The sequence below is a fragment of the Idiotropiscis lumnitzeri genome, chromosome 21 (assembly GCF_059441095.1).
Source record: "Idiotropiscis lumnitzeri isolate Australia: NSW breed Sydney's pygmy pipehorse chromosome 21, RoL_Ilum_1.0, whole genome shotgun sequence".
Lineage (NCBI taxonomy): Eukaryota > Metazoa > Chordata > Actinopteri > Syngnathiformes > Syngnathidae > Idiotropiscis > Idiotropiscis lumnitzeri.
The window spans coordinates 8,767,501-8,782,656 of NC_142411.1; the positions used below are offsets into that span (position 1 = coordinate 8,767,501).

A 15,156-nucleotide genomic window follows, 5' to 3' on the forward strand; every position below is an offset into this window, starting at 1 on the left:
TGGCAATCCAATCCAGCCGACCTGATCGCTGTAAAGTCCATTTTATGCAGCAAAAAAATTTAAAAAATATATATACATGGAATACAAAAAAAAAAAGTAACGACACAGAAAAAAAAATGTTTTCTTAAATGCTTGGCCAATGCAACATAATGAAACTAAATATTTTTTTAAAATTCACGTGACGTCATGATGTCTGGCTGCTCCGACACCCAAAAGGATCCTGCTAGCTGAATTTGTAAATGCCGGTCATGCTTGGAAGTTCACTCCACTATTCCTTGCTCTCCCACAGATCATCCATAGGAGACTATCTGAAACGAGGCCAGGACAGCCCTTCCTGCTACTCTCCTCCACCTTGCGGCGAGGACCTTCAGGAGGACCACAATTACAGCACCGCCAAATCCCCAAGCAGGCTGGGCTCCTCCCAGGCCACGCCCCCTTCGTCTCCAGCGGACGACGACGACATCATCGCCGTGGAAATCCAATCCGATATCAAACAGGAGCCCCGGGAGATCCCGCTGGATTCCCATGTCACGACCGCCGCCGCCACCTACCTTTCCCAGCAACCCCTACGCGGACAGAGACGTAGCTTGGGGGCGGGACCGGGGACTCTGGCGGGAAGCAGCTTCGCGTGGACCAAAAACCGAGCGAGGGGCATTAGCGACACGCTGCCGCTGAAGAAGCGGCGCGCGGTGGAGAAGCCGCCGGAGAGCGACGACGAGGAGATGAAGGAGGCGGCGGGGTCGCTGCTCCACCTGGCCGGGGTCCGAGCCTGCCTCAACAACATCACAAACCGCACCGCCAAGGGCCAGAAGGAGCAGAAAGAGGCCCTGAGAAACTAAAAGACGCATCGTACATAATCACGTGAACACGTTAGCACGCCGACACATACACACTGTACAACACACAAATAGATCAACAGGTAACATGTTTTAGTCTCGACGGACACGTCTCATCTCCCTCTATCTATCTGCAGGGCATTAGGTGAATCCTACTTATTTGTGGCAATATCAAAAATCTATGTTTTCCTACATGTTCAGCAACACTAATGGGTACTTCTCATGTGTCTTTTGTTGTTATTTTTTGTCGTTGTTTTTTTCAAAGGGGATGAAAGCCATAGTAAAGCATTCATTCGGACAAGTGGGCAAAAGTGAATCAGTACACGGACAGAAGATGGCTGTTTGTCTTGCATATTTGTTTGTTTGCGTGCGTAACCTGTAGCAATCTTGCAGTGATGCCAGCAAAGGCAGCAGAGCCTATGAAACTCGGGCGAGGGGAGGGGGAGGCCCGAGCTAACCCCTCACTAGCATCACTCTCCTTACATCCACGAGCACAAATGTGAGACTGTGCCAAAGAGAAGTGACCAGGTTGCTTCATGTAGCCAATATGACAGCTGACAAAAAAGAAATAGACTTAAAAAAAAAAAAAAACAAGGAAAAAAAAACACCCGAAGGCAACGGTAGTTTAAGCTTGACGAGGACGACCTTAAGTGTCAAAATAATTGTAAAACCCAATGTGATATATACTACTCATGCACTTGATATTATTTTATGCCACTTAAAGAAAAGCAACATGGTTTTATTTCAAGAGCACTCATAGTATTTAAGAATAGATATATTAAAATATTGAAAAAAAAAAATCTCATGTTTCTCACCATAGAGGTGGATAGTGTGCCGGGTGTGAGGCAATATCTCCTTCATTTTATTGTTGTTGTTGCATCATGTAAACGTCCTGAAACTTTACCCAGTACTTCCTGTCTCGAGACACCTGGAAAAGACATTTGTAGCTTCCCGTGGCTACCGTATTCATTTGACAATGTCCAAGAACTATGTACACAAACTGTGTTAAGGGTCATGTTTGTGTCTGTTTCCTCCTCACTCTACCCTCATAAAGATATAAGCAATTTGTCCCGCGCAGGCGACTCTGTAAAAAGTTAGAAAATATTTTATTTTTTTTTTCCTTTCTTAATTGAAGCAATTTGACCTGCAGGACTTTCTCAGTTATATTGCATGGGTGCTTGTAAATAAGATAAAAAGCAAATCTTTTTTATTCAAAGAACATGTAAGATAAACAATGTATTTAGCATGAAGCATGACTTATTTTCATATAAACCTTGATCCTAGAGGAAAGAAAAAAAAATTGTTTTGCGCCAATTCTTATACCCGTGAGTTTTATTGGATTTTTTTTTCCTCCTCCTGCATTTATTTGAATCCGTTTTGGGTTCTTGAGCGGGCTTTCAAAGACACACCTTCAGGGAGCAATGTGGGGACATAACTCTGCAACTCGAGGCCTGAGCGTGCCACTACTAAACGTTGGCTTCTTGTCTTCGGCTCTTGCAGTGGTTTAGGACTTTAGGTGATCAGTGTTAACCCCTGTGTTATTCCACAACACATCTGTGGTGTGTGTGTGTGGATGTGTGTGAACGCGCACAGTGTTTAACATTGTGCTTGCCCTCAGTACCTCTGTTGTCATGTCTCGGACATGTGTTGACCGACATTTCTTTGTTTAACATGACAGTATTGTTTTGTTTTTTGCCCCTGTTGTGTGTGTGCGTGTGTTGTTTCCATCAGAATTGTTCCGTGTGAATCTACCAAACATGGACAGTGTCCTAAAAGAACCTCATATGTCCACATACAAAGGCTTTTTGGAGAGGTATTAAAGATAACTCGAAATGCAACACAATGGCATTTATAAACCGTACACAAAGATGCACAGTTAAGCCCAGAAGTATTCATGCCTTAGTTAAGTTTTTCTCTTGTGTTTTGAATTATCAGGCAATTATTAATGTTATTAATTAGGATCAACCAGGATCGTTGAAAATGGTGCCTAAGATACAAGATTGCAAAATTTGACAAAAGCATGAATAATTGTCGGTGTAACTGTAGATACTGTTAAAATTAGGGATGGGCATTTTACAAGAAATTTTGTGACCAAAGAAGGGAAGTGTTGCTTTAAAGTATAGATTAAGATGGAATGGGTGAATTCCTGGTACGGTTCTGAAGTGACTGGTGGTTACCACGTTAAAAAAAACAAAATAAAATACTGAGCTAACTTCCACCATCATGACCAAAAGTTAAACAGCAGTAGGTTTAAGTGTTTACTCAAAATGTGGTCAAAGTCCTGAAAAGTGTATTTAATATTATTGTAAGCTACTGTAACATTATGCAAAGTTTGAAAATTAACACTGCACTTAAATATAAAAATGAAACGGGACTTTACTTTCATCTTTCATAACATTTTAAATATGTTAAAACAGTTCAGGAAGTCAGATGCTGAACTGTACTGAACAATGGCAGCCATCTTACTTGAAAACCCCAGTGATGCGAAAACGAAGCTTCAAATTTGCTTCATGAAGCAGTTATTGTATTTTTGGTGGCAACGTTGGTTTAAATAAAGAGATTTAAGAAATAGCAAGTCAATGTACTTTCAGTACATTGTGAACAGAGAGTACCGTTTAACAACTGGTTCATGAAACAAATCTGAAGCTTCATTTTCCCATAATTACTGTTACAACCATTCAGAGAATATAATTTTAGTATCGTGAATTGTGACGGACAGAGGTTCGGTTTACAATTTGCAGTGGCAACGTAAGATGGCCGCCGGTGGCTTTGCTTCTTCCGATGTCGAGTCAGCAACATTGTTAGTGCATTTCTACATACGTTGTGCCTACTAGTTAATACTGAATTGATAGCGCCCCTGCAGGCTGTAGCCATGTAGTGCACTGCAATAGGCCTCCGATCAACAAAAAATAAAATAAAAATACAAAACAATCGCTGGTTAAATTATTATGCCCATCCTTAATTGAAAAATTGATTTGCAGTCTTAGATTCAAAGATTCCGAGCAGTACTAAGCAGCTCAATTTGTTCTTTAGATCTACTGTATAAGTTGCGAAAGGTAAGCGATTTTGATATTACGTCACCGTTTGTGCTTTGGCTTCGAACGTAGCTTTATTAGCTCGGAAGTTACAGTACAAACGTGCTTGAGCAGTGAGCCGAGTATCTGAACGTATGCATGTCCCATCCACACTGGTGAAATCCTTTTGCCAACTGTAGCATGCATTCTGGCTTTTTTTTTAGGGAGGGGGGGCATTTTGTATGGTATCCATGCTAACATTAAAAAAAAAAAAAAGGATAAAAGGAGTAGGAGACAGTCAGTCGGTGTCTTGTTATGTTGCCACCTGTCTCGTGCGATATCTGTGTGAGGTCAGGCCCTCTGCTGTATTTACAGAAACAACCCACTCACGTGCTGCCAAATGTCATGTCGGTTTGGTAGAAGGCTTGTCAAGATATGTGGCTTTAAAATCGAAAAAAAATATATACTTCCTCTGTCTAACTCATTTGCATTCAGGAACTCCTGACCATGAAAGTGGTATACTTCCCTGCCTAAAAAGTATTTTTTAAAGCTGCCAAGCAAACCGAAAAATACTAAAAAAAAAAAAAATGTATTAAAAGTTGCCAATTACTTTTTTCCGTTCTGCAAAATAGTCTACAGTACTGCGAATAAATTTGGTGACTGTCTAAGCTGAGTATTGGAAAGCCATAGGTTAGTGATGTCAAAAAACGCAAAAGTGTTATTGATCCGCGAGACGTGACGCAGAGTTCACCCAGGTGTGTTGGTTTTTCCGTAAATGTTCAACTCGCTCCTCTTCCTCCTCCTTATTGTGCAATCATATTGCCAAAGAATGAGTTCCAGACCTGTTGCATCACTACATGTAAATATCAACGTTGTCCAATACCGTGGCAAAAAATATATATATATAAATGTTGTTTTATTTTGTTTTCCATTTTCTGAGAAACTGCAATGATGTTTATGTGATGTATTGTCTTCCAGTTGGTTGCAATAATAAAAAAAAAAATCCAAGTTGCAGATGATTAGTTTGCGCTGTTCTTTAAGGGAAGTCTCAAACTGCACGGAAATAATGATTCACATTCACACTTGTGAACAATTTTGAGTCTTTAATTAATCGAGTATGCACAAATCCAGGGAGAGTATGCCTAATCCACACCAGTGTTATAATTGATTTTTCATTAAAGTTGGTTTTTATTTAGTTTGGACTTTTGTTTTTAATTTGGTAATTACAAGTAGTTTTTAGAGTGAGTTTGCTTTTTATTAGTTTTCGTTTTCCTAAGGTGATGCATTTGACTTATTTTTTGTTAGGTTTGGTATTAGCTTTAGTTTTGTTTTTGTTTATTTTTAATATGACATGTTTGCAAGTGCAAGATTTAAAAAAAGGTTCATGACGTAAAATAAGCAACATTTGTAAAACCACTACGTGACCTCCCTTCTATTCAATATCAAAACGGAAATAATGTACCCTAAAAACTCATGTATATTACTTGACAAAGACCAAACCAAAATTCATATATATATACGTATATATATGTATGTATATACGATTTCACCCAGTAACATACTCTGTATGTGACTGGAGGGTCTTTAATTCCCTATTCAAGGCTGACCCCAAATCATTAACCTCACACATTCCCATCAACAAGGGTCTTATCATAACTGTGCCTCCTGACAGTTAATTATTCATTTACGTCCTCTAATCGTGTTAGTTCAATACGTATGATTAAAGATCAAACTTTGCTCTCCCTCTAGGCAAAGGAGTAAAAGGGGAGCAAAAGATTGGTCAACGCCTTATCAATCGGAAGAGGGCAGGGGGGTGGGGGGGTACCTTTTCAAACCCATGTGGTGGTGGTGGTCCATTCATAATTGAGGCTGAGATGGGCTTAATCTCCATCCAGTGCCTCTGCGTGTGCGGCACGCTCCCACCATCAACACAACTGGAGCTTGCAGTTTCTCTGTTGCTATGCAACTAAAGCAAGACGGAGGGGGATGCATTCACAAGATCTTTAGAGGGCATCATCAGTTACTAAGAGTGCGACTCAATTGGCTTGCAGTAAACAGCGTTCTATTTAATCACATAATCACTTTGAGGGCGAGGCATGAGATTCCGATACCATCTTTTCGTTATTGAGGGAAATATTGTCTGTGTATGGCAGATGTGCAGTTGACCGCTTCGAATTGTATTCGGTAAAGTTACGCACATTCTAACTTAATTTCTTAACTATACTCTGTGCATGCGTCTACCTAAAAGCACCACTTGTAAAATGTGTTCATCAAGTATTTAAATGTGCAAACGTGAACAACTTGCTCTAATTTGTCATGGAAACAACTTCAGTATTCAATTGTGAGAGCGCAGTGGATGCAGACTGAGTTGTATGTCTCTGGTATAGATCATCCATAGCCACACAATGACCAGTGAGGCAAGTTTCCATGGAGACGGAAACAGAGCTGCATTCTCGTCAGTTCTCATTTATTGCAAAGCTTTATCGTTACGGGAGAGATCCCACCGGTTATCAGGACAAGTGCATATTTGATTAAATGCAGAGGACAAGGCTCACACCTCCCTGGTTGTGTGCGTGTGTTGGGGGGGGTAGTTGCATCCTAAAGTGATTGGATTGGGGATTGTGTGTTTTGAGCGCTCATAAAGACCGCGTGCTGAGAGCACGCTTGTAATAGGTGACATGGAGTGTGAGCAACCTCTTGTGGTAGGTTTGTGTTATTACACAAAATACTAAAAAAATCGCTCCTCGGTTTACGATGGAATTCATTTCCTGTATTGGCGACGTAACATTGAATCTGTATGTTTACATATGTATATTTGTAGTTTAAGTCAGTGTTTTTTCTCAAACGTTTTCATCAAGTAATACCTCAAAAAAATTGGGTCTCCGAGTTAAACAGCCACAACATTAAAATGGCGTAGTGGGTTTATGTGTTCAATAGTTACACTTATACAGGGCCTGACTGCGATATACCACAATGTGACTATATGATATTTTTTGCAATTTGGAATATTCAGGACATAGTACCTCAATAATATGAAAATGTTGAGTGAGCTGCTCAGGACTCAGATATGGACCAATCAGCTCAGTTTGAAAAAAAAAAAAAACAGGTGAACGGTGATGTCGTTACAGGAGACCTGGGCAATTTATTATCAGTCGCCAGAAGTGACAAAATGGCTGCACCCTGAGATGGCTAAAACAGGTGGATTTTACTGCTTAACTCATATTCCACAAACGCAATATTGATCAAAATGCCATGTTTTGACTAGTAAAGGCGCACAGAGCATATATTCCAAATGTTTTTTTAGGGTTTCCCCTGTAGTGTTGGCTTCTTGCTCAGCAGTTTTGTGCCCCCTTGAATTATATTGTCTATACAAGAGAGCCCTTTGCGCAGGAAAAAATACAGTATGTGGTTATTGTGTTGTTTACTGAAAGAAATTTGTTGTTGTTTTAATCTAATTGTTTAGTTGTATTAAATTAGTATTTATTAATTATTAGAATCCGAGGTGCGTAATTAGTAGAGTAGATTTATGGCAACGTGAATGCTCAACTAAACTGCATTTCCCAGCATGCCTTTAAACTGGCGTGTCGTTTCCGCTTGAAATATCGCGATATTGACAGTTTGACCCTAACCTATGTCTCGCGCACTCGCAGCTCCTTCGCTCAGTATATAAAGCAGAACAACGACGGACGGTGGACGGCTGGGGATTCGCAGCCCGGGATTGTAAATAAGACCGCCAAAACTGTTTTATTTACAAAAGTGATGCCGGCTGTTTTAGAATACCGTTCCCAGTTGTTTTAACAGTTTTTTTTTTAATTTTTTGATCATTTTTGGCTCTTTATTTCTCGCCCATTTCCGTGTGGTTTTTAGACTGCGCGTATAATGGCGAGCTCGGCTAACTCGAACCCAGTGGTAAGGATCAATCTCAAGGATTGTCAACGGGGGAAATGGGGGGTAAAGTTAACGGAAAACTGTTGAACACGTTTTTTTTAATCGAATCACTTTAATTTATCATTAACACACACACCAGCATAACACCAATGAAAATTAAACTAGCTTCAATCAATGGACCGTTTGAATTCTAGTCTTATTCCCAATTTTCAATGTTAAATGTAAGTTAGAACATGTGTGTTGTCACAATGCTAGCGACTCAAAACTGGAGGTGAATTTGATGAGTTGTGACATGTTTGGGTCTTGTTCTGCCGGTTGCATCTCATCCGTTTGGCATTTTTTTAACGCTCTCGATGTGGGGGAAGCACCCACATTGTCTTCGTTTATGGCGTTCAGTGTAGTCGAGTGATATATTTACGTCAACGCAGGGTGGGTCGAGTGAACGTGTTTCATTTTAAAACCTTAAATGTACGCAAAGCACCTTGCCTAAACACCGCGAAGCAATTTGGATTCTTTGTGATGAAATAAAGTAGGCGAAAGTCGCGAATGCAACGTTCCCTTTGTTGCATCATCTGTCCACCATTCCACGACATGAAGGCAAAAACTGCCCCAAAAAAAACAAAACAAAAAAAAAACACTTCCACTCATTTCAATCGTAATTATAACTACCCCCTTAGATAATTCTACCCTGCATTGTCCAAAATGACCACTTAAACGATAGATGACACGATATTAGTCATGGAATTCGCTCGGCTCGTCGAGCAGCTCCGTAAAATGGCTTCCACGTCTGCTCTCTCGGTCTCCGCTTCTGTCCCTCCTCCCTCGCTGCTGCCTGGTTTTATACCGCCATATTGGCTCTCTATATAGACGGGCCGGGATGGGAAGGTGCTACCCGACGTTACGTCACCGACTAAGCTTATAAACACCAGCAGACTGCTTTAAATAGTGGAGGAGCAGCCCGGACCGACGGGGAGGGAAGGAGAGTTTCGACGCTTGTGTTTGTCACTTCGTTTACGCTCGGTTTCTGTGTTAATGAACGGAACGCGTCCATTTTACAGGCGTTTGTCTTAAGCGCTTTGCCCAAATCACTTTTAAATATATTAAACGAACCTATTAACAAAGCCGCCGTCAACCATTTTTTAACTTTGTGATATTTGAAGATGAACCTAAAATTACACTATAACAGTTACAGCTGAACTTTACGTTGACCTTTTTCTGAACTAGAAATTGTGCAACGGATGAAGGTAGAATTCACACAAATAAGTGTTTGGTTCATTATTCGTTTCTTAGGTTTCTTGGTTGCATTTGAATGGAATTTGTGACAGAAAGGTTCGTAGCAAACAACCGATTTCCTGAAAATAAAAATGTAGTCTGGTTAGAATAGCTACTTCAACATTAGTACACTGCACCAAAAATCTAAAAAAAAAAAAAAAATCTAGATTCTTAAGGAATTCTGTTATTTTGTGTCAAGACATTTTGAGCGTTTTTGTGATATTGCATTTTATGATAGAAAATCTGGTGCGTTAAAACCTCTTAATGAGAGTAAAACTGTAAAACTTGATTATTTCTAAATTGAAGTTTTTGGTTGCCTGACAAGTTTCAGTTAAAAATATACACTAATAGGTTGGTGAAATTCAAGTGGTTCTTCTAGTCATTATGTCAAAGTTAGCATCATGCTAACTTGCATCAAACTACTTGCCCGAAAAATTCCATTTAACCATTTAACAAAAATTTAACGTAACCTGAGATCTAAGCAGTAAAGTGGTTGAAGTACTTATTGTGAATGTCTTTACCATTTTAGATGTCCTTGAAGTGCTAATTCCATGATTTTTAGAAAATTCCACAAAGATGGCAGCCACTTGTCATGTTACAAACAACTGTGACGCCAAAATTATCTCTGATGTTAACTGCATGATAAGATGCAGTTTTGCTATCGGTGCATTCAATAATCCACATTTTAACACATTTCCCAAATTGTCATAATGTGTTTACATGCTAACTGGAAGTAGACATGCAACCTTACACCTCAAATCAATGATCAAACTTTGAATTATGTAATTCAACTGCTTGTTGGACAACAGCAAGTAATACAACAATTTCTTTTTTATTTATATTTCACAATATTTGAAGTATCTAAAGTACAACACGGTAAACAATTGTGCATGCATTCAAAAGTTGGCATAGTTAAATTAAGTTCAACTGTGCAGGTAGTGTGCAATTTCACAAAATAGCGGAATATTCTGAACTTTTTGTGATTAATATATAAAACCGTTCCATTAATAATTTTTTATTCGTTGTATATTGGAGATGTTGCTGCAGTTCATTTGGTTCAGAATACTGTTTTAATTGTAACATTTTCTTACATAATTTTGTTTAAGGGTGTAAATTTGTATTTAATCTGTCTGGCCTTAGAATTTCCCGTTAGCTTCAATAGTCTTTATAGTGTCGTTGATGAGTATGTCCTTTCTGTTTTGCTTTCTTTTAGCCTAAACTGTACAAGACTGTGATTGAGGATGTGATCAATGAAGTGCGAGAGTTATTCCTGGATGAGGGCGTGGATGAACAAGTGCTTCTTGAGCTGAAAACGGTAATAGTATTCCTGCAACATGCTTTGATAAAATATATTCTTGATAGTAAATATTTTTTTAAACCGCATTAAATTTTGTTGTGATTTTGCCACATTAGCTATGGGAGAGCAAACTGTTGCAATCCAAGGCAGTGGAGGGCTTCCATACAGAGGAACAGGCAGCCCTGCAGGCCGTGCAGCAACAGCAGCAGCAGCAGCAACAACCATCGCAGCAGCAAGTTCAACAAGGCCAACAGGTGACACAGCCCATACAGGGCCAGCAAGTCATCCTGCCTCCCCAGCAACAACAAGGTTGGTTCAATCAATTCAGACTATTTTACGTATGTATGTGTGTGCTTGATAGATACGATTTGCGTCCTCAACTGTTAGACGCTCTTGTGAAAATATTCTGTATTGTATTTGATGTTTTGATCATTTCCTTTGCAGCTCCCCAGCAGCAAGTCATTGTACCAGATTCCAAGATTCTACAGCACATGACAACAACAGGAATGGCAAGTAGTAAACACACAAGTGAACATTACAGAGTGGTATGCTTCTATGCGCTTGTGTGTTTTCAAGTTTTAGCACAGGGAAATGCACAGATGTTTTTGTTCTTTTTCATTTTCTTACAGCATTTGGAGATAGAAATCAATCCTGCACGGCTTAGTTTGGCCAAATCGCATTTGTATAGTTACGTCTCACTCTTTTTATACTCATGCTGTATTCTTCCTATAGAGTGCTGCCGCGACACAAGCAGCTCTTGCTTTGCCGACTGGGGTCACGCCGTACCCACAGCTCATCACCAGTTCAGGTAAGTGCCGCACGTCGTGTTTTTTCATGCACTACAAAGCCACCGTAGAGCCTGACTGAACTGATACCTACGGACTGCATCCTGAATCATACAACCCGACTTGTGATGTTGTGGTTCTTCAGGTCAGTTTGTGCAAGTTTTGCGTGCGCCTAACGGAGCTCAGTACATCATCCAGCAGCCACCGCAGCCCATCCTCCTGCAGCAGCAGATGCAACCTGGCTCAGTGCAGGCGCCGGTCATCCAGCAGGTACATGTCTCGCTCTCGTTGGTCTTGAGAGGATGAGTTCATCCTCACTTGGTGATAGAGACTTGCTAGTTGCTATCAGCCTCGAGGAAGTGGAACCAACATGAGAATAATGAAAAGAATGTGATAAAAGGAAAGGTGAATCAGAAGATACTGACTACTTTTGTCAGCTTTGTTACATTTTACATCATTTGTATGACCACTTGATGTGCGAGAGTCCTTGTGTTGTTTCTCTGTGTATGCAGCTAAATTATTTTATTGATTTTAGTGATATGACTTATGCATTGCACCAGGTCTTGGCTCCTCTACAAGGCGGCCTTCCTCCGCAAACAGGAGTCATCATTCAGCAGCCACAGATCGTCTTAGCACCTGGAAATAAAGTCCAAGGCAACACACAGGTCAGCATGCAAAAAAAAGTAGCCACATACTATTTTATTTGCATCGCTGTTCTATATTTGTGTTTGGTTGCCACTCCTTTTATTTAGCAGCTTCTCATTTTGTTTGTGTGCTGGCAGGTGACGCAGGCTGCCGCCATGGCGCCTCAGCCGGGCCAAGCAGCCCAGGTGCAGCAGGTCCAGCAGGCCCAGGGCACAGCAGTGCCGCAGGCTCAGCAGGCAGCCCCGGGACAACCTCAGCCTCCCATGATGCTGCAGGTTGACGGCGCCGGAGACACATCGTCGGATGAAGACGATGATGAAGAGGAGTACGACGAGGACCTGGAAGAGGAGAAAGACAAGGACGGGGGAGAGGATGGGCAAGTGCAGGAGGTGAGTGGCATGCCTTTGGTGTCGCTTGTGGTGTGGCAGTCTGTTGCATGTTGCACATATTTAATTATTCATTTTTTTTTTATTGCTTTTGCCCTTTTTAGGAGTCACTGAACAGCGGTGACGATGTCAGTGATGAGGAGGACCACGAGCTGTTTGACACAGAGAATGTAGTTGTGTGCCAGTATGACAAGGTGAGTCATCATTGGGGGTGACAATCCCCGTTATATGCTCGCCATTATTGGGCTCTTTACTCATGCCAATTTCCAACAACAATTTGCACTGCCGGTCGCAATAGTCTGTCCATCATTCCAGTGGTAATTGATGTGGAGTATTATTTGAAGTGAATCTCACCCGCGGTGGGATTGCAAACACAAGTCAATTTCGATTACAACCGTAGTTCAACTGGTGATTTGTTCCTTTTATTGTGCGTTTTGTCTTTTGATGCTCGTTTTCCAGCTACAGTATTTCAAAAATGTATATGACATTGTTGATTGGCGGGCATAGAGCTTGAAGGCATCCTGCTTTGTGATAGAGCTCGTGAGCTGTGTGTTTCTGTGTTGCTGTATTGCTGATACGCAGCAATTTTTTGGAAATAAACACCCAATAATTGCACCAAATTGTTAATAAATTAGCTGGCAGCTTACAAATGTGGTCGGAAGATGGGGAACACGGCAACACCTGCGACACCCGTCAAAACCTCTCCCGATTTCTCCGCAGATTCACAGAAGTAAGAACAAATGGAAATTTCACCTCAAGGACGGGATCATGAATCTGAACGGAAGAGATTATGTCTTCTCCAAAGCCATCGGGGATGCCGAATGGTGAAGGCCGGAAGACAAAGCCGAGCAACAAGGAGCAGGAACTCTGTTACTACTCCTATCCAGTTTATGGACAATATCAATATCCTTCCATATCCTGTGACTGGATTTGATTGCAGTAAGCGTGTCGAGTCTTTAAGAACTCCCACAAAGGACTGCAAAAGGTCCTTTACTACAAGCCGGATGTCACTGGTCGCACTCGGCAAGTGAGCCTCGCAGGATGAGAAACCGACAGCGAAAGGGAACGTTTGCCCTCCTTTTAGTTTCTCAGCCTTTTAGATTTTTTTCCGAGTGAATTCCCTCACATCATTTCACAAGATGCACATGCCAGAGGACCAGTTTGTGCTGACGTTGAAAGTGTGTCGATGCACTGTTAGGTGGTAGACAACTTCAGCTTGTCTGCATTGAAGTCCAAACTTAAAGATTGTTGCCTTCACGTCTGCCAGAGTTAATTGACTTTTGGCCTCAATTTTCTTTTTGGTTGTTCTTGGAATTTCTGTCTCAGAGTCATGTTTCTGGAAAAAAGGTTGCTCGGAGTTAAGAGCTTCGTCTGTTATTGTTTTAAAGTTTCTTTTAAATTGAAGGGTTATAACGCAGAAGGTAAAATAACTTAAAAGTTACAATAATTTATAGCTGTATAAAGGCATTATTTTAAATCTAACGAGTAATGATTCCATATCTTTTCTTTTTTTCCCCTTGTCAGATTTCTTTTTTTTTTTTTTTTTTGTAGCATCCTTCCACGAAGCAAAATAGAAGCAGAGCCTTTGCTGAAATATTTGCGTCTGTCCTGTTTCTTAAATTTAGTTTTCTGCAGCCTTGGGTTTATTGCTAAGCGTGTGTATGCTTAAAGCAGTCGAGTTCATCCACACCGTGTATGCGCGTTTGTCAATTGCATCACTGAGCACCCCTAAAACAGTCCGTAGACACCTTTAACTCATCAGTGACACTGTTTTCTATTTATTCATGAAAGTAGAAGTTATTTTCATTTTTTTTTTCCTGATCTGCACCAAAATGTGCTCTTACAATCAAATAAGTGTTCCTTTTATTTTTCTGTTTGCTGAACAAAGCTTTTGTGATATTGTTCCCAATCATCTTGGATGTCCTTTTGTGTTTTAGTCTTGACTTTTAAGTGGGCACGTTTTTGACTGAGAGGATTTCAAATTAGGTGAGAACGAGGGGAGTTTTTTAAAAAAAATGTTTTTAGTGACGTTTGCGGATATTTGAAATAAAATACTTTGTTTTGGGGGGCGGGCTTCCGAGTCACCTGGCTGGTTGGTGGGCTCCACACATTTCTATTGTGAATATACATCGACCTTAAGAAGGAAGCAAGACAATGTTATGTTTGTGTTAATGTGAGCAACCGTGATGTCTATCGGAATTTAAGCAGTTAAAAAAAGTTTGTTGCAAAAAATCAAGTAATTGATTTTATTCAGTAGCTCCGTGTGGATCCTGGCGAGTCATGGTTGATCGCACATACTGTACTTCAATGTTACGTGTGCCTTTTTTGATTTGTACTCCTGCTTTTCTTGTACTTTCCAAAAAGGGTGTCTGAGAAATGTTCTCACCTTTGCTCTGTTGTGACTTCTAATAGCTGTTAAAATGTAATGTTCAATAAAACATTTTATAATTTACCTTTGGAACCAAATGCGGAAACCTCTTCTTTGAATTTGAACATTTTAAAAAAATTGTCTTTACCCGTGTGGAGACATAATCCATCGATGTCGTTGGACTTTTTTTTTCTGACTTGATTCTTAAATCAGATGTTGTACAATCTCAGAAATATAATTAAAAAATAATAATGACAAAAAAAACAGGCATTGCTTTGCAATTACGGTTCAATAGATTTATTAAAAAAACGAATGAACATCACATCACAAAATTTGGCATTCTACCGTAACGTTGTCTGCTTTAATATCCCTTATATAATTCAGTATTTATTTCCCATTTCCTCCTGGTCTTGAAAATACAAGGAATCAGTGTCCTACCATAAACGAGATCCACTCCAACCTGGTTCAAATTCACATTTCTGGCCAACTAATCCAACGTCTGGATGATTGTCTGTCTCAATGCCATGCACCCCCCCACCCGCCACCCCCTTCCTCTTAATTCCCAACCCAAACCCCTTGTGGGTAATCATTGCCTGAAGGTGTGGTTCTGTCTGGGATTACAGCTGAATCAAGATCTACAGTCCTTGCTTATGAATCGGGCTTGA

General features: G+C 40.4%; 2 protein-coding genes across 3 annotated transcripts in view; both read left to right on the plus strand.

Moving 5' to 3' along the window:
* LOC148316849 (forkhead box protein N3-like) overlaps positions 1-4,864 on the plus strand; it is a 64,711-nt gene extending 59,847 nt beyond the window's left edge. For both annotated transcript variants that reach the window (XM_088286545.1, XM_088286546.1), the window contains exon 6: positions 290-4,864. In XM_088286545.1, coding sequence (XP_088142671.1) covers positions 290-839 — 550 coding nt within the window. In that variant the 3' untranslated portion in view covers positions 840-4,864. The remainder of the gene's footprint in view (positions 1-289) is intronic.
* A 2,630-nt stretch (positions 4,865-7,494) lies between these two features.
* Positions 7,495-14,589, plus strand: gtf2a1 (general transcription factor IIA, 1). Its single transcript, XM_088285688.1, has 10 exons — positions 7,495-7,759; positions 10,224-10,325; positions 10,424-10,616; positions 10,752-10,816; positions 11,040-11,115; positions 11,238-11,362; positions 11,653-11,757; positions 11,875-12,126; positions 12,228-12,317; positions 12,844-14,589. Exons 1-10 carry the CDS (start codon positions 7,730-7,732, stop codon positions 12,949-12,951), a joined length of 1,146 nt encoding a protein of 381 aa, XP_088141814.1. The 5' UTR covers positions 7,495-7,729; the 3' UTR covers positions 12,952-14,589.
* The last annotated feature ends 567 nt before the right edge of the window (positions 14,590-15,156 follow it).

Coding starts and splice junctions, on each gene's coding strand:
- gtf2a1 (XM_088285688.1), top strand. CDS start 7,730: ATGGCGAGCTCGGCTAACTCGAACCCAGTG. Junction 7,760..10,223: donor CGGCTAACTCGAACCCAGTG/GTAAGGATCAAT, acceptor GCTTTCTTTTAG/CCTAAACTGTACAAGACTGT. Junction 12,318..12,843: donor TTGTGTGCCAGTATGACAAG/GTGAGTCATCAT, acceptor ATTTCTCCGCAG/ATTCACAGAAGTAAGAACAA.